At 39.6% G+C, this 18,405-nt stretch overlaps 1 protein-coding gene across 5 annotated transcripts in view; it reads left to right on the top strand.

Moving 5' to 3' along the window:
• The window catches only part of ZNF713 (zinc finger protein 713), a 94,262-nt gene that overhangs the window by 24,158 nt on the left and 51,699 nt on the right, over positions 1–18,405 (top strand). For 4 of the 5 annotated variants that reach the window (XM_053555101.1, XM_053555099.1, XM_053555098.1 and 1 more), the window contains 2 exons: positions 10,474–10,600; positions 10,957–11,049. In XM_053555101.1, the coding sequence (XP_053411076.1) occupies positions 10,474–10,600; positions 10,957–10,972 (143 nt within the window). In that variant the 3' untranslated portion in view covers positions 10,973–11,049. Of the gene's footprint in view, positions 1–8,105; positions 8,138–10,473; positions 10,601–10,956; positions 11,050–18,405 lie in introns of those variants that run through there. The other variant, XM_053555100.1, reaches the window with a different exon arrangement.

The raw sequence follows: 18,405 nt of genomic DNA, 5'->3' as shown, positions 1-18,405 counted from the left end.
TTATTTCCTTGTCTTGCCTAATTGTATTGGCTAGAACTTGCAGCACTACGTTGAATAGTAAAGGTGACAGAGGACAACCTTGTCTGGTTCCGGTTCTAAGAGGAAAAGCTTTCAGTTTTACTCCATTCAGTAAAATATTGGTTGTGGGTTTGTCATAGATAGCTTCAATCAGTTTTAGAAATGTGCCACCTATGCCTATACTCTTCAGTGTTCTAATTAGAAAAAGATGCTGGATTTTATCAAATGCTTTTTCTGCATCTATTGAGAGGATCATGTGATCTTTATTTTTGCCTCTGTTAATATGGTGGATAACATTTATAGACTTGGGTATGTTAAACCAGCCTTGCATCCCTGGGCACTTTTATTTTTCAATTCTCAGAAATTCTGAGTCTCCAAAATCCAAGCCCAGGAGATTCTTGTGACAGATGATGTAATTCATCTTTCATTTACATTGTATCCCTCTTCATAGTTTTTCTCTCCTTCCAGCATTTTCACTAGATTTACTTTCATGGACTCATATCTATGCTAGATGTGAAGAAAACAAAAGAAAAGACTTTTTTAATCACCCTTTGATAGAATTTAAACAACACTTCCTATTCTATAAACGAAGTGAGTCATGCCAAGGCCATTATGACTGTTTGGAGATAATGGAATTACTAAGTATACCTGAGGATATCTGCTACCACAAATTAATGCTTATCAAGAATCTATTTTATCTCTTCCAAAACCTCTTTAAACCTATTGTTATAATTCTATAATTTGATTAAGTATTACATAAACTGATGAGATATGAGTACAATAAGGAATTGTTTCTGTGAAAACTAGTTGAATGCTTTGAAAAGATTCAAAGATAAATGCTGGTCACTTTTTTAAAAATTGCTATCAAATTAGGTGTGAGCAAAACTGTAAAACATTGAAGAAAATAATCATAAAAATCTCAGGGGAGGCCAGGCACGATGGCTCATGTCTGTAATCCTAGCACTCTGGGAGGCCGAGGCAGGTGGATTGCCTGAGCTCACAGATTCCAGACCAGCTTGAGCAAAAGCGAGACCCTCTCTCTAAAAATAGTCAAGCATTATGGTAGGCACCTGTAGTCCCAGCTACTCAGGAAGCTGAGGCAAGAGAATCGCTTGAGCCCAAGAGTTTGACGTTGCTGTGAGCAGTGACGCCATAGCACTCTACTGAGGGTGACAAAGTGAGACTGTCTCAAAAAACAAACAAATAAACAAACAAAAACAAATAGAATACTACGGTAGCTTCCTAACTGGTTCTCTCTCCCTTCAGTTCTTGCCTCTCATAAATTCAGTCATTATATAGCACCAGGTTGATTTTTAGGGCAGAACTGGTTACTTATATACATATTACTTTCCTGCTTAAATTCCCTCAAATGCTTTCCACTGCACTTACTGTAAAAGCCAAACAGCTAAATACTAAATACCGTTGGGTTACTTTATCTAACCCCTGCTCATTTTTCCAAGCTTAGCTCAAGTCATTCTCTTCCTTATTCCACTCCAACCATAGGGGCTTTCTTTTAATTTCTCAAATATACATGCATGGTTTTGCAGATGATGTTTAGTACATGCTTAAAATGGTCTTTTCTACTTACTTATTATAATTTCGACATATTCTTCATTTCTCATCTTAGTTTTTTAAAATTTTTTTTTATTTTTAATTTCAGCTTGCTTGTTCATTCTGCTTCATTTGAAGTACTCTTTTTTGTTGTTGTTGTTCATTTTCTTCTTCCTCTGGCGATGCTCTTTCCTGTTGCCTCCCCAGTAGCTGGGATTACAGACGCCCACCACAACGTCCGGCTGTTTTTGATGTTGTTAGTAGAGACAGGGTCTTACTCTGGCTCACTGCTGCTCATACTGGTCTCGAGCCTCTGAGCTCAGGCAATCCACCCACCTCAGCCTCTCCCAGCACTGGGACTACAGACTTGAGCCACCCCACCCGGCCTCTCATCTTACATTTTGCTTCCCCGGAGCTTTTTCCTGATTCCCTAATGTACATTCATACCACCTTGTTTTTATTTTGTATAAAAAAAAAATCATTGGCAATTCATCACTATAAATGTATTTGCCAAATATCTGTCAGTAAGCTCCTTTAGAACTGTCTCATTTTCTCAGTGATGTATAGCTGATACCAAGCACAATTTCTGTCACATATTAGCTACACACAAAATATTTACTAAGTTACTGCATCATCTTCTTAACATAATAAATAGTTCTGGAAAATTAAAATTACTCCTCCGGCTAGAATGTGGAGAAATAGATATACCACCTTGGTTCTAGATGTCTTTCTATTCCTGTCTTTGGGGAGCCTTACAATTAGTTAAGAATAAATTAAATGGGGCGGCGCCTGTGGCTCAAGGAGTAGGGTGCTGGCCCCATATACTGAGAGTGGTGGTTCGAGTCTGGCCCTGGCCAAAACTGCAAAATAAATAAATAAATTAATTAATTAATTAAATGACTCCACTCTTAATATCCAAAGATGCCAAAGCACTAATATACCAACAAAAGCTCAGCTCCAGCTGCTCATCTTCCCACTGTCCTTGTTCTTGCTCAAGCTTTATTTCCTGTCTACAATGGTCCCTGTTTTCTCTAATCTCCAAACTTACCTTCTAATAATCAGCACACATTCAAACTCTGCATTTTTCATGAAATCTTCTCTCATCTCTCTAGTCCTGATCAGATTTCTTCCTTCTCCAAGTACCTGTTATATTTGTAGTCTTTTGTATTCATATCAGTATCCAACATTAAGCATTTTTGAATATTAGTTGTGTGACATGGGATTTTAAAAATCCCCTCTATCCTGCAGGGGGAGCTGAGGCCTGACAATCTCAGGTGCTTAATGGAGGCTGGGGCAGTTCACTCAGTTCCAGCCCCACCCCTGATTGATTTTGCTGACAGAAAAGAACAGTTTCACAGAGTGTGTTTCTGTCCTGGCTATATTCCCCTGTGGATCAGACACTGTTTGAGTTCACAGAAACTGCAACTCAGCCCCAGTCTGTGCCACTACCCAGAGCTGGGGTATGTGTCTCGGTTGGAGTCTGTGTTGGGGCGGGTGCGGTTAGAGCTCACACTCAGCTTTTGGTTTCCCACCTGCTTTTGTCTCAGCTATGATGCCCTGAGGGCCAGGTGCGTCTTAGGCTCACTAAAGCAGTCCTGGCTCAGTCCCACCCTGGGAGTATGCAGCCTTAAAAAAAGGTGGAGACTTTACCTCTTTCATGCTTACATGGATGGAGCTGGAACATATTATTCTTAGCAAAATATCTGAAGAATGGAAGAAAAAGTATCCAATGTACTCAGCCCTACTATGAAATCAAGTTATAGCTTTCATATAGCCCAAGAATATGGGGAAAGGGGATAGGAGGGGAGGGGGAAGGATGGGTGGAGGGAAGGTGATTCGTGGGACTACACCAACTATGCATCTTACAAGGGTACATGTGAAATTTACTAAATGTAGAATACAAATGTCTTAACACGATAACTAAGAAAATGCCGTGAATGCTGTTAACCTGTTTGATGAAAATATTTCAAATAGTATATAAAACCAGCACATTGTACCCCATGATTACATTAATGTACACAGCTATGATTTAATAAAAAAAATAAAAAGAGAAAAAAATCCCCTCCAATGAGTTTACTGGCTGCCTAAGGATGATGATTATCTTATACAAAGAGAACAATAGAAGTCCTCCTGTCAAAAGCAATTGAGACTGGTATCCAGTTGTACTAAGAAAAAAAGTTGTTTGAAGTAGAGATCCATAAAAGATATCTTAAGCATTTTAATTCAAAACATAAATTATATTGATTCTCTCATGTTTTGATATAAAGCTCAGCCTTTTCTGTAAGAGTAATTTTAATGACTGAGTGCCCATACCTATAATGCATCTGCTTCAGTTTCATGAAGGTGAAAACAAACAAGTGACACTTGGGCAATAAGATATATAGAAATCCCCTGAGATTTTTTTTTTTTGAGACAGAGTCCCCCTTTGTAAGGTATAAAAGGAAGGAAAAACAGTAGTTGAGGTACTGATTAAAACCGCTCCCCTCTCAAAAAAGCCCTACAGATGTATTAAAGTACATAGATGATGATTCACAGTTGTCCTCACCCTTGTGACATAGCACCACTGGTGCTGCACTCAATAAGCATGGGGAAAGTAGAATGGAAATTAGAAATAAAAATCACAAGAAGAGGGAAGATATTCATACAAGCAAAAAAAAAAAAGGACAACTTTGTAGTATGATAGGAAAAGCATAAGCTTTAGATTAAGACCTAAGATGAAATCCTCTTGCAGTTTGCTAGCTGTGTGTCCTTGGATAAATTACTTAATTTCTTCTAGCAGTGGAGTCTTCTCTAACTAGCCTAACCCATTTAATTGAAATACACTTTAGAAAGATAAATTGTCAAAGCATGAAAATTAACTTAAATAAAATACCACCATTGTACTTAAATGTTGACTATTAACTTATGAGGAAAAAGACTTATTTAGAGCACCACACTCTAGTCATTCTGAAGAACTGAGAATTTACTGTGTCCCTGAAGTAGGTGGTATTTTGGGGAGATGGTAAGGGAAGGGAAGAAGCAGAGGTAAACATGGTGGGGGCCAGGGATGTCTCTATCTCTTAGAGCAGAGAGGTTGTTTAAGCAGCATTTACAATAGAGAAAATTTAGAGGTCACCCTTTTTTATTTGAAGTCCCTATCTGAAACAAGGCAGTTTCCTTTCTGATCCTAATCTATATCATGTGCCTTCAACTCTTAACCTGTTTGCGCTTGTTGCTTTTTTTTTTTTTTCCACACACTGGGATATCTCCTCTTCTGTCCAAAGCATAAAAATCTGCTAAGAATCTATGTGAGATCTACCTACTTGTTACTTACTTTCATGGTTACAAGCACATCCTAAATTCATTTTTGAAATGAATTTCTTTATGCAAGCGTACTTCATTTTATTGCACTTTATCTTATTGTACTTCTCAAATATTGCATTTTTTACAAATTGAAGTTTTGTGGCAAACCTCTAATGAGCAAGTCTGTTGGCACCATTTTTTCAGTAGCATGTGCTGACTTCGTGGCTCTGTGTCATGTTTTGGTAGTTCTCGTAAGCTTTCAAACTTGATTATTATATCTATTACAGTGATCTGTGATCAGTGATCTTTGATGCTACTGTTGAAATTGTTTTGGGGGTACCATGAGCCATGCCCATAAATGTGGTGTTCTGACTGACACCAACTGGCTGTTCCCCTATCTCCCTCTCTTTGAGGATCACTGTTCCCTGAACCATGACAATAGAGAAATTAGGAAGAGTCATGTAGTTCTAACTTGAAATCAATAACTAGAAATGATTAAACATAGTGAGTAAGGCATGTTAAAAGCTGAATAGTCCCAAAGCCAAAACTTTTATGCCAGTTATCCAAGTTGTGAATGCAAAGGAAAAGTTCTCGAAGAAAATTAAAAGTGCTACTTTAGTGAACACATATTATAGTTTTAAGTAAGTTTTAGTTGTCTGGATAAAAGATCAAACCAACCACAACATTCCTTTAAGCCAAAACCTAATCCAAAGCCCTAACTCTTCAATTCTAGGAAGGCCGAAAAAGGTGGGGAAGCTGCAGAAGAAAAGCTGGAAAAGCTAGAAGAGGTTGGGTCATGAGGTTTAAGGAAAGAAGCTATTTCCATAACATTAAAGTGCAAAGTGAAGCAGCAGCAGTTGTCTAGAAGATATACCTAAGATCATTGATGAAGGTGGCTATACTAAACAACAGATTTTCAATGCAAATGAAACAGGCTTCTATTGGAAGAAGATGCTAATTATGACTTTCATAGCTATACAGAGGTTAATGCCTAGTTATCAAAGCTTCAAAGAACAGGCTGACTCTCTTGTTAGGGGCTAATACAACTGGTTACTTTAACTTGAAACCAGTGCTCATATCACTCTGAAAATCCTAGGGCCCTTAAGAATTATGCTAAATCTACTCTGATTGTGCTTTGGAGATGGAACAATAAATCCTAGGTGATAGCACATCTGTTTATAGCATGGTTTACTGAACATTTTAAGCGTGCTATTAAAAACTACTGCTCAGAAAAGATTGCTTTCAAAATATCAGTGCACCTAATATTGCACTCTGGTCACCCAAAAGCTGTGATGATGATGTACAAGGAGATGAATGTTGTTTTCATACCTGCTAACACATCCATTCAGCAGCCTATAAATAAAGGACTAATTTTGACTTCTAAGTCTTAGTATTTAAGAAATACTTCAGATTTTTTTCTAAGATGTCAGATAAGAGGCTTCTCCAGTATGCCTTACCCACTTGGAAGAAGCAAAATAGTATGTAGAGATTAATACTATGAACTTTTATTCAAGAAGGAACACAAAAAAAGCAAGGGAAATTTTGGATCCCCGGGGAAGAGAAGGTGACTGGAAAGCTGGCATGACAGCATCCAGCTGAGAATTGTAAGTAAAGTCCCAAGACAGGATCGGGGAGACAGTATCCCCTATAATCTGCCTTTCCACTGGGGAACAGGGAAACCCAGGCAATGGAAGAGCACCCAAAGCTGATGAACAGGTGGGGAGAGGCCAGGAGACTGTGAGAAGGAAAGGCACCAGGAAGTACCTCAAGCATTTTCCCAGACCCAAGAAGGACACCATTCTTAGTTCTGGCTCATACCAAGCTGGGAAAGATTTGGCTACATAGCAGGGGCACTATCCCAGGCATTAGAATGTCTCTAGTCAGAGATTGGAGTGTTGGGTCTGGAGCAGGGGAAGGGCCCCATAGCCGAAACTAAGTAACAAGTGTGGAGTGGCACTCCCAACCATAAGCACTGGAGTTGGACATGCTTTTCTTTTTTTTTTTTTTTTTTTGTAGAGACAGAGTCTTACTTTATGGCCCTCGGTAGAGTGCCGTGGCCTCACACAGCTCACAGCAACCTCCAACTCCTGGGCTTAAGCGATTCTCTTGCCTCAGCCTCCCGAGTAGCTGGGATTACAGGCGCCCGCCACAACGCCCGGCTATTTTTTGGTTGCAGTTTGGCCGGGGCCGGGTTTGAACCCGCGACCCTCGGTATATGGGGCCGGCGCCTTACCAACTGAGCCACAGGCGCTGCCCCCCCCCTTTTTTTTTTTTTTTTTTTTGTAGAGACAGAGTCTCACTGTACCACCCTCGGGTAGAGTGCCGTGGCGTCACACGGCTCACAGCAACCTCTAACTCTTGGGCTTACGCGATTCTCTTGCCTCAGCCTCCTGAGCAGCTGGGACTACAGGCGCCCGCCACAACGCCCGGCTATTTTTTTGTTGCAGTTTGGCCGGGGCCGGGTTTGAACCCGCCACCCTTGGCATATGGGGCCGGCGCCCTACTCACTGAGCCACGGGCACCGCCCCTGGACATGCTTTTCTTTCTCTGTGACCAGAGCAGGGGAAGATTTGCCAAAGCTGCAGTTTTGCCCAGGTGTAAGATTTGTGAACAGGGATTGCTTTGAGGTCTAAACCCAGTCTGCATGTGACTTTACTGAGTGCCCCCACTTGGTCCCTTGTTTGGGATGGGGGGGAGGGGGCGGTGAGTTCTTCCAGTTCTGAAGAGAGAGATGGGTCCTACATCCACTTGCCTGGATTAGGAGCTAGGGCCACGTCTCCCTTCCTATGCAAGGAACTTGGTGCAGAATGAGTTTCTCTGCTCCTTGCCAATTCATATCTCCCATCATTTGGTGACTACCCCCAGACCCTCATTGAAGCTGCTGCTTGTGCCCACCATTAGGGTACCTGAGTGCAGGCCTGCCTGGTCCAGCTTCACCCATCCATCCTCTGTGGTCAAGTACAGAATCAAAACCACTGTACATTCACAGCCCAGGCCATTGCAGAAAACACCACAGAGTTTCTCCTCCTACACAGAAATTGAGCGTAACTTCTGCCACCACCACAGCCAGCTCTTATCTGCAAATGCCACCTGTTAGACTGGAGGTCAACCTTAAACGTAGTACAAAATCTGCTGACATAAATACATAGCTCTTAGGAACAAGATAAGCTCATAACCTCTGCCACCCTCGCTTTGCAGAGGCCATGAACACTAGTAATAATCACAGAGATAACAAATCAACCTAAGGGTCCATCAACAGATGAATGGATAAAGAAAATGTATTGTGGTATGTTTATGTGTGTGTGTTTTGTGTGGGGCAGAGACTGGAATACTATTCAGCTATAAAAAAAAAGAAATCATGTCTTTTTGCAGCAGCCATATAGAACTGGTGGCCATTATCTTAAATGAAACAACTAAAACAGAAAGTCAAATGTCTCATGTTCTCACTTATATGTAGGAGTTGAATTATGTGTACACAAGGACATAGAGTGTAGAATAATAGTCATTAGAGACTCAGAAGGGTGGGAGGGTTGGAAGAGGGTGATATACAAGAAATTAATCGGTAAAGTGTACAGTATTGGATAATGGGTACACTAAAAGCCCAGACTTCACCACTATGCAATATATCCATGTAACAAAACTGCGTTTGTACCACTCAACTTCATATGAAGAAAAAGAAATTCATTTATTAAGGCTGTAGCTGCCATGAATAGTGATTCCTGTGATGGATCTGGGCTTAGTTGAATATTTTCTGGAAAGGATTCACCATTCTAGATGCCATTAAGAACATTCATGATTCAGGAGAGGAGGTCATTATGTCAACATTTACAGGCGTTTAGAAGAAGTTTCCAACCCTCATGGATGACTCTCACAGGTGCGAGACTTCAGTGGGGGAAGGAACTACAGATGTAGTTGTTTCTTATGTTTGAGCAAAGTCTGGTTTCTTCAGATGAGGAGTCGTTTCTTACAGATGAGCAAAGTATGGTTTCTTCAGATGAAATCTCCTGGTGCAGATGTGGTGAACATTGTTGAAACGACAACAAAAATGTTAAGAATACTATAATAGAGCTGGGCGCAGTGGCTCATGCCTGTAATCCTAGCATTCTGAGAGGCTGAGGTGGGTAGATTGCTTGAGCTCAGGAGTGTGAGACCAGTCTGAGCAAGAGTGAGACCCTGTCTTTAAAAAAATAGATAGGCATTGTTGTGCGGCGCCTGTGGCTCAGTCGGTAAGGCGCTGGCCCCACATACCGAGGGTGGCGGGTTCAAACCCGGCCTTGGCTGAACTGCAACCAAAAAATAGCTGGGTGTTGTGGGGCGCCTGTAGTCCCAGCTACTCGGGAGGCTGAGGCAAGAGAATCGCTTAAGCCCAGGAGTTGGAGGTTGCTGTGAGCTGTGTGAGGCCAGAGCACTCTACCGAGGGCCATAAAGTGAGACTCTGTCTCTACAAAAAAAAAAAAAAAATAGATAGGCATTGTGGCAAGTACCTATAGTCCCAACTGTTTGGGAGGCTGAGGCAAGAGGATTGCTTGAGCCCAGGAGTTTGAGGCTTCTTTGAGCTATGAGCTACTCAACCTCAGGGCTACTAAGTGAGACTCTGTATAAAAAAAAAAAAAAGTAGACTATGATAATATATTACATAAACATAGTTGATAAAACAGAAGGGTTTGAGAGGATTGACTTCAATTCTGATGGGTCAGATGATCATTGGCATTTTTAGAATATTATATTTTAATTAAGATCTGTACTTTTTTTTTTTTTTTTGCAGTTCTTGGCCAGGGCTGGGTTTGAACCCGCCACTTTTGGCATATGGGACCGGCGCCCTACCCCTTTGAGCCACAGGCACCGCCCAAGATCTGTACTTTTTAGATATCATGCTATTACACACTTATTAGACTACAACATAGAGTAGAGTAAACATAACTTTTATATGCACTGGGAAAACAAAAAAATTCATGTGACTCACTTTATTGCAGTATTATTGTAGTGGTCTGGAACTGAACTCATAATATCTCTGAGGCATGCCTGTAGTGTTTTAATTGTTTAGATGAGATGAGAATCTTTTGTCCCCTGCAACAAATTAAGATGCTTAAATGCAAGATTATTTCCTGCATATTTTGGTTCGGCACCTGTGGCTCAAGCAGCTAAGGCACCAGCCACATACACCTGAGCTGGCGGGTTCAACTCCAACCTGGGTCTGCCCAACAACAATGACGGCTGCAACCAAAAAATAGCTGGGCCTTGTGGCGGATGCCTGTAGTCCCAACTACTTGGGAGGCGGAGGCAGGAGAATCGCTTGAGCTCAGGAGTTGGAGGTTGCTATGAGCTGTGATGCCACGGCACTCTACCCAGGGCAACAACTTGAGGCTCTGTCAAAAAAAAAAAATTACAATTAAAAACAAAATATATATATATATTTCCTGCATATTTTAATAGGTCTTGAAAAATGATAGACAAATACTAATTTGTTTCAAAAGTTTGGCCTGGATTATTCAGAGTCCTGGAGATTCTCAGTATAAATGCTTAGACATCTTGACCCTTGTCTAGTACTGCACTTTTATCTCCTTCCCCTGAGGTCCCCTGTAGAATAGTTTCTGGCTGAGCTGGTTGTCCTTGATGTTTCAGGAATCACTGACATTCCAGGATGTGGCTGTGGACTTCACCAGAGAGGAGTGGGACCAACTGTACCCTGCTCAGAAGAGCCTCTACCGAGATGTGATGCTGGAGAACTACAGGAATCTAGTTGCACTAGGTAGGGTGGTGGGTCCTGTGAAATTGGAAACCATTCGCATGAGTTTATTTCCTTAAGTAGTATAAACCTCCAAAGCTTTTGTGAATATAGTTTAGTCCAGGACAGAATAGAAATTATCAGTTCTGTAGACAGAAACCTTTCTGCTACGGAAACCTTTATTCATACATCCTCTTTCAGTTTCCTGATCTTGACTTTGTTGAATTTGAAATAGGTACCTTTATTTGGCTGCTTCTGAACCTTACCCTCCCCTTTCCAAATTCAAAGGCCCTAAAGACTAAGAGGGCTGGGAATGGGTTCTGAGAGAGATTTTTGTTCCCAGTATAAATTCCTAAGGCATACATTTTCCCCATGAATAGGGCATCAACTTTATAAACCAGAGGTAATTGCTCAATTGGAGCAAGAGGAGCAGTGGATGCTAGAAAGAAACAGCCCACTGGACACTCATCCAGGTAAGAAGCAAGCATTTGGGCATTTGCTGTTTGGTAAGGGAAAAGAGTCATTTCTAAAATACTCAGTGGAGTGGAGTGTACTCCAGAAATCTCCCTGTGAGATTAAAGAATACTGAGCCCTTTGAAATAATTCAATTCATATTTGATTTTTTTGCCAAAGTGGAACTGGCTGTTTTATATTTTCTGATTGAACTGATAATATGTACTTATAATGAAAAAAAAAACACAAGACAAAAGGTTATTTTGAAGATACTAATTTGAACACCTATAAATACCTTGATGTTGATCTCCACATAGCATTTTCTTTTTATTTTTTATTCATACATCCTCTCTCAGTAATCTTTCTTTTCCATATCAAAAATCCTTTCACTTTTACCTACTTCTCATATTTTCTTTCCCTTTTATCAAACTATAAAGTCTTGTCTACAATCCATAGCTTCATTTCTAATTCTCTCTCACCTTTGTGGTATGACCCAATCCCACTTGTGCTACTAAAATCTTATTTTCTTGGAGATTACCACTAACTTCCAATCAAATCTGGTGGCTAAAAAGCCAGTTGATTGTGTTGACTTTACTCTCTTGAAGTTTTCTCCACCTGGCTTGTGATGTACTATTCTTATCTCTTCTAGCCTCTCTCTATATTTTCACTTTCTCCTATACTGTAATTTCTTCCTTCGTGTTCTTCTGAAGACATGTATTCCTATGGACTTGGTGTTCTGCTCTGTAGTACAGTGTTTTAAGTTACCCTTCTGTGTCATTTTCCCCTTTTACCATTCTAGCCCCAATATTTTACCCACATTCCCTTCTCAGATTTTAGATTAAATTTTTATTTATAATACCATGCTATCATTTTAATTAAATGTTCCAAAACCTGGATTTGTTGTCTTTATACTCTTCAAAGCATTCCTTTAAATGGCATTGTTTAGGGGAATAAAAGTATTTGTTCTTATTAAAATAAAAAGAGAATTTCTTGATAAAAATACCAAACACCACCATGTTAGCTTCCCTATTGCTGACATACCACCTACAATGTTCTGCCTAGTTATCTTAGCAAGTAGTCAACTGCTTCTAACTGTATACCAGATACTAAATTAGGTATTTTCCACTCTGGTCCATTAAACCAAGCTAACCTGTCCCATCTCTATGTAGTTCTCACTCTGATTCCTTGCTCTGGCACCTGATTCTATCATTTGGACTTGGTTTTCTGTCATTCAAACTTTGATTTTTTTCAAGTTGATTTTGACTTACTATCCTTTCCACTTTTAATGCTCTAGATTATTTTAGGTGGAAAACCTTGTTCCTATTCCAGCTGCACTGAGACCCTTTATCTTACTGAGCCAGAATTTTGACCTGTGCTCATATTCTATGAATAGAGGCTAGTAATTAAAACATTTTGTCAAGTAACCTTGGCATTTTCCCTGACAGTATTTCTCTAACCCCCACATCCCTGAACCTAGAGAGTAGGAAAGTAAAAAAAGAAATTTCAAAACTCCGTTTTCAGGTGAATTGTAAGGGTAAGCACCTACAGCAGAGGGCAGAGCTGTTCATTTCCACGGGTACATGTGCTGCAGTCTAAGATCCACACTGTTTCCTATTCTGTCCCTCCCATAGACCCCGCCCCCCAAACTAGAAAAAAATAAGAAAACTTCCAGATTTTATTATACAGCTGTATATGGATGCCCAGTGCTCTTGGTTCATAGACCAGCTTGACAAGTGACTTTTTTACATCCCTTGCAAGGAATAATGGTCTCCTCCAAGGAGACTACTTGCATTTCATTATCCTGTGAGACACAATCAGTGGTTCCCCTTAGAGGATGTGGTAAAATATTTCTGTTTGTCAAGGGACTAAGAGAATGATCTAGCTATGTAACCTAATTTTGGCGTAGCCTCTGGGGTGCTACATGCTTCATTGTCATTGACACTTGCTGATGCCTATTAATCTGAAAACTCTTCTAAGCTGAGATAAGACCTGGAAAAGATCCAGTGGATTTAGCATCAAAGAAGCTGGGTCTGTTAGATTGGTGGGACTACTGGAGGAAAATTGTACAAAACTGTGTGAGATATAGTTAAATTAATGAGAGAAGTGATGGGAGATAATTAGAATAGTCAGTTTGTACATTGTTGAGTGAACAACAGGAAGAGATTTTTAAAAAGTAAAGCTAGTAAGTATACACTACTCTAATAAGAAGCTAAAGTGAGAAGGAGAGACAATAAGGAAGATATTAGCTAGAATAAAGATAGAGTCTAAAGAGGATTATTCTAATTACGACAAGTTTAGCTGAAGGGAAAGAATCAGTAGAGAGGGTAAGTAAAGAATAGATACAAGACAGCAGATTCTAAAGAGTTGGGAGTAGGATTGGTGGGAACAGTATTAGGGTGTCTATATGTAATAAGTTGTTGGTGAAAGATTTGGGGGAGTTCACACATGGTGACTTCTATTTTCTTGGCAAATTAGGAGCCGAAGTCCTCTGTTTAGTGTAAATGAACTTAGAAGGCAAGTAGATGACTTGCGAAGCATTTAGTGTAGCTTACTAAGGGCAGTGGAAGCTGACTAAAAGACGAGCAAAGGGATTACAGAATGGCTTTGAAGGCCCAAATGAGATTTTGCCCTATACATTTGTGTTTTCTAATTAGCATGAGTATCCCCTTTCTCTTGTTTTGTTTAGCACTGGGAAGGGTTTGTAGGACCTAGGTTGAGAGTCTGTTAGATTGGTGGAACTACTGGAGGAAAATTGTATGAAATTGCATGAGAGTTAATTCAAGTGATTTGATATACTCCAGAAAGTGACAAGAATTAAAATGAGGCTGAATAGAACTTAAAATTAGAAGACAACAGAAGAGTCAAAGAAAGGGAGGTCTAGATGAGGTCATAAAGCAGGTAAAATATAAATACGAGCATGAGAGTGTAACACTGAGCTGGAGATTTCTTCTGTGGAGCAGGTAAGGTTCAGAGTATAAATATATAGCCATGTCAATAGATTGTTGAAATGTAGTAAAGATAAAGGAATGAACAACTACCAGTTAGACTATAAGATGGAAGAGAAGAACCCATTAGCAACTAAAAAGATAAAACAGCTAGTGGTAAACTTCAACAAGAAATGTACAACATCTGCATGAGGAGAAGCTTTAAAACATAGCTGGGTGTGGCTCATGCCTATAATCCCATGACTTTTGGAGGCTGAGGCAGGAAAATTGTTTGAGGCCAGGAGGTCAAGATCAGCCGGAGCAACATAGCAAAACTCCATCTCTACAAAAAATTTAAAAATTACTAGATGTGGTTATGTAGTTGTAGTCTCAGCTATTCAGGAGACTAAGGCCGAAAGATCACTTAATCCTAGGAGTTTGAGGCTGCTTTGGGCTATGAATCCTGGGCAACAGAGCAAGACGCTGTCATGAATGAATAAATGAATGAATGAATCAATATAGCAAGATAACTATGTCCCTACTATACATGTAATGCAATCCCATAAGTAGAAGATTGGGGAATGGGGTGAAGGGTTAGATAAGCTCATTCTAAAGTTGATATGGAATATCCCAAACAATAATTAGGAAAACTCTGAAAAGGAAAAACAATAAGGGATATATACTCTTTACTAGATATTTAAAATATATAGTAAAATTTCATTAATTAAAACAAATCAGACCAACTGAATAGAGCAGAAAATTCAGAAATAAACCCAAATACATGTGGGCATTTAATATAAAGGCATTATTTCAAATTAGGAGATGAAAAGTGAACTTTTTAATAAATGATGTTAAGATAACTGGTATTTTGAAAAGGTAGACCTTTTAATAAACGGTGGGTAGCCATCTGGAGAGAAATAAAATTATGTCTGTAACCTACTCCTTAAACAAAGATAAACTCTAAAGGGAGCAGAGATTTTAACACATTTTTGACTTCTTTATGCAGAAGCTATCCCATGTCACCGACTGTTATTCCTGTGACACTATCAAGAATGCTTTTAGGCTCGGCGCCCGTAGCACAGTGGTTATGGTGCCAGCCACATACACCGAGGCTGGCAGGTTCAAACCCAGCCCAGGCCAGCTAAACAACAATGACAACTGCAACAAAAATAGCCGAGCATTGTGGCAGACACCTGTAGTCCCGGCTACTTGGAAAGCTGAGGCAGGAGAATTGCTTAAGCCTAAGAGTTGGAGGTTGCTGTGAGCTGTGACACTACGGCACTCTACAAGAGTGACGAAGTGAGACTCTGCCGCAAAAAAAAAAAAAAATGCTTTTACAATATCCTACATTACCCCATATTTAAAAAATTGCAATACCTGATGCAAGTGCAAACACAAGTTAACCATGATTGGTTTACATTTGGGCATGAAAATACAAATTAACTCATGACCTTTCAAAAACTTGTTAAATGTAAAACATGAAACTATAGGAGATTTGGAAGAAAATGTAGGGAAAATCTTTTATAAGTTTGAATGGAGGAGTCTTATCTGACTATGATTCAAAATCCAGAAGCCATAAAAGAAAAGATTCATATATCCAATACACACAAATCCAAAAATTTTGCATGATGTAAAATAATAAAGACATAAATAGCAATGAAGGAAAAATACTTGCAATTTGTGTCAAAAAGGCTAATATCCCACTAATATATATATTGTGCTCCTCTAAATCAATAAGAGGTCAATAGCCCAAGAAAAAATAAACAATATGAACAATTCTTAGATAAAAGAATCTGAATACATTTAACATACTAGAAAAATGAATGTTGAAATTACATGTTATCTTTTCTTGCCTGTCAGATTAGCAAAAGTCTAAATGTTTGACGGCACTCACTGTTGAGTGCATAGAGAAGAAAGTACTCCTTATATATTGCTGGTATGAGATGAATCATCAGTCAACACAAAGACATCTTTGATTAATCAGGGGCTTCTTTTCCAGATACCTTATTAGGCAGTACAGACTCTTAGATGAGTAAAACCTAGTCTTGAGTTGTATATTTTATAGATAAAGTTTTATAGGAACACAGCCACATTCATTCTTTCACATATTATCTGTGGCTGCTCTCACACTGTAACAGCACGATTGAGTAATTATGACAGAGACCACATAGCCCACAAAACCTAAAATTTACTATGTGGCCCTTTATAGCAAAAGCTTCTCAATCCCTGCTAAAGCAATAGATTTTTGTTTTTGTTTTTGAGACCCTGAATAGAGTTCTGTGGTGTCATAGCTCACAGCAACCTCTTACTCTTGGAGTCAAGCGATCCTCTTGCTTCAGTTTTTCTATTTTTAGTAGAGACGGGGTCTTGCTTTTTGTTCAGGCTGAACTCATGAGCTCAAGCTATCCACCTGCCTCAGCCTCCCAGAGTGCTAGGATTATAGGCGTGAACCACTGCACCTGGCCAGCAATAGATTTAAATTTTTGACCACCACTCTCTTTAAGAAGTGTATTTTATTGCCACCCATAAGATCTATACAATCTGTAAAACTGAAATAAAAGTTTTGTAAAACAATATTTATCTTTATCACTTTATCACAATTGTCTGACAAACTCTGAAATTTCTATTTTTTTGGCCTATATTTCAATTTTTTGAGTTTCTACCTACTAAATTAATATCATAACCCACTATAAATCATTACACTTTTTTTTTTTGTAATTCAGGAAGATGTTTATTTTATTTATTTATTTATTTGCAGTTTTTGGCCGGGGCTGGGTTTGAACCCGCCATCTCTGGCATTTGGGGCCGGCGCCCTACTCCGTTGAGCCACAGGAGCCACCCTCATTACACATTTTTAAAATTAATAAAAGAGAATCAAAAATATCATAATGGTTTATAAGTAGAAAGTTTTTTTTTCCAAAAAAAATTGTTTTCCTCCTTCCTTTTTCCCTTCCCTTTTTCTCTCCCTGCCTCCTCCCTTTTTTGTTTTCTTCCTTTTTACTTCCTGAATAGTTCAATAGAAAATGCATTGGAGGGCCTGAGTAGGGGAAACATCTTGGTGAGGTATAGAAGGTGTAGAAGGTCCCGCAAGATATTATTCAAATTGCCCAGTGGCATCACAATATGCTAATACTGACCAAAGATCTGTTTGGAAGGTGTTTATTCTTAATACAAAAGAGGTCATAGGTGCCCTAGAAATCTAATTTATTAAAGAATCATAACCTCAGTTGATACAGGGAATATGGAGTCAGTAGGGACAGATAATAGGCAAAGACAATAACCAGATTGAAACTACAGTAATCTGTGCAAATTGCCAATTGTTCTTTATTAAGAGTCCTTAGGCCCCTCCAAGATAAACCTGATAAACCCCTGCCATAAACTGGAGGGGCTTAGGCTATAGGCTGTGACTGAGGTATTGTATTCATTTAAATTGAGTCTTTGGAACAAGTTAGATTGCATTTCATTCTCACAGTGTCGGCAGGGAAGCTCATGTCTGAAAACAGTTTCTTTCCGATTAGCATTTATCTGTAATTTCAGACAACAGGAAGGTAGGCAACATAAAATCGGATGTTGGTTCGGATAGAGGTTCTTAGGCAAAAGTACAAAGAAAGTCTTGAAGGTTTCAGTGAATGAATTGAGTCTTCAGCCAGGTAGGACGAAAGTGGGCAGTAGTTAATGAGTGACCCGTATCATTACATACACCCATATATATGAATTGATTGGAGGGTAGGATATTGTCATCTGTGCCCACTCTTCCTTTTGAGGGCAGTCATAGTCAAGTCTGCTAACATAGAAGGCTTAGGTTAATAAGGGAACTGGGACAAACAGAGTTTTGTTCTTCAAAACTGCCTTGAAGCCCAAGATAATCATTGCCCCAGTCTGGAATCTGATATACCATTGGGGGTTTTGTTGTTTGTTTTTTTGAGATAGAGTTTCACTCTGTTGCCCAAGCCAGAGGTGCCATGGCTTCAGCCTACTTCATAGTAACCTCAAACTCCCCAGCTCAAGGGATCCTCCCGCCTCAGCCTCCTAGAGTGCTAGGATTATAGACGCAAGCCACTTAGCCTGGTACTCCACTGGGATATAGATAGGCTACTCTGCCATGGAAGATCTGAGTATGCCTTGAGGCTATCCACCTCAAGGGGATGGGGGTCAGTGCCATGCATAGTCACTCCTCCTTATCAGTAGATGGCACCTCCTTCAAGAGACAACAGGAGGTTTTCCATTTCTCTCATAGAGGCAAGATGCAGAAAGAAAGAAATCAGCAAATGTGGCCATGAGCATATTGATCCATTTGCCATATTTCCAGGATAATCTAAAGTCCTAGTAGCTAGAGCTTAGGAAATAAATGAATGCTCTGAACTCCAGTCCTAGGCAGTAAGAGCCTAGGGTACCATACTTACCTGTGCTTTCAGGAGCCATGTCTGTAGGGTACAGATTTTGGTGCTAAGA

This window comes from Nycticebus coucang, chromosome 12 (genome assembly GCF_027406575.1).
Source record: "Nycticebus coucang isolate mNycCou1 chromosome 12, mNycCou1.pri, whole genome shotgun sequence".
NCBI lineage: Eukaryota > Metazoa > Chordata > Mammalia > Primates > Lorisidae > Nycticebus > Nycticebus coucang.
Note: the sequence above shows the minus strand (reverse complement) of the source record. Positions and strands in the feature narration are given on the sequence as shown.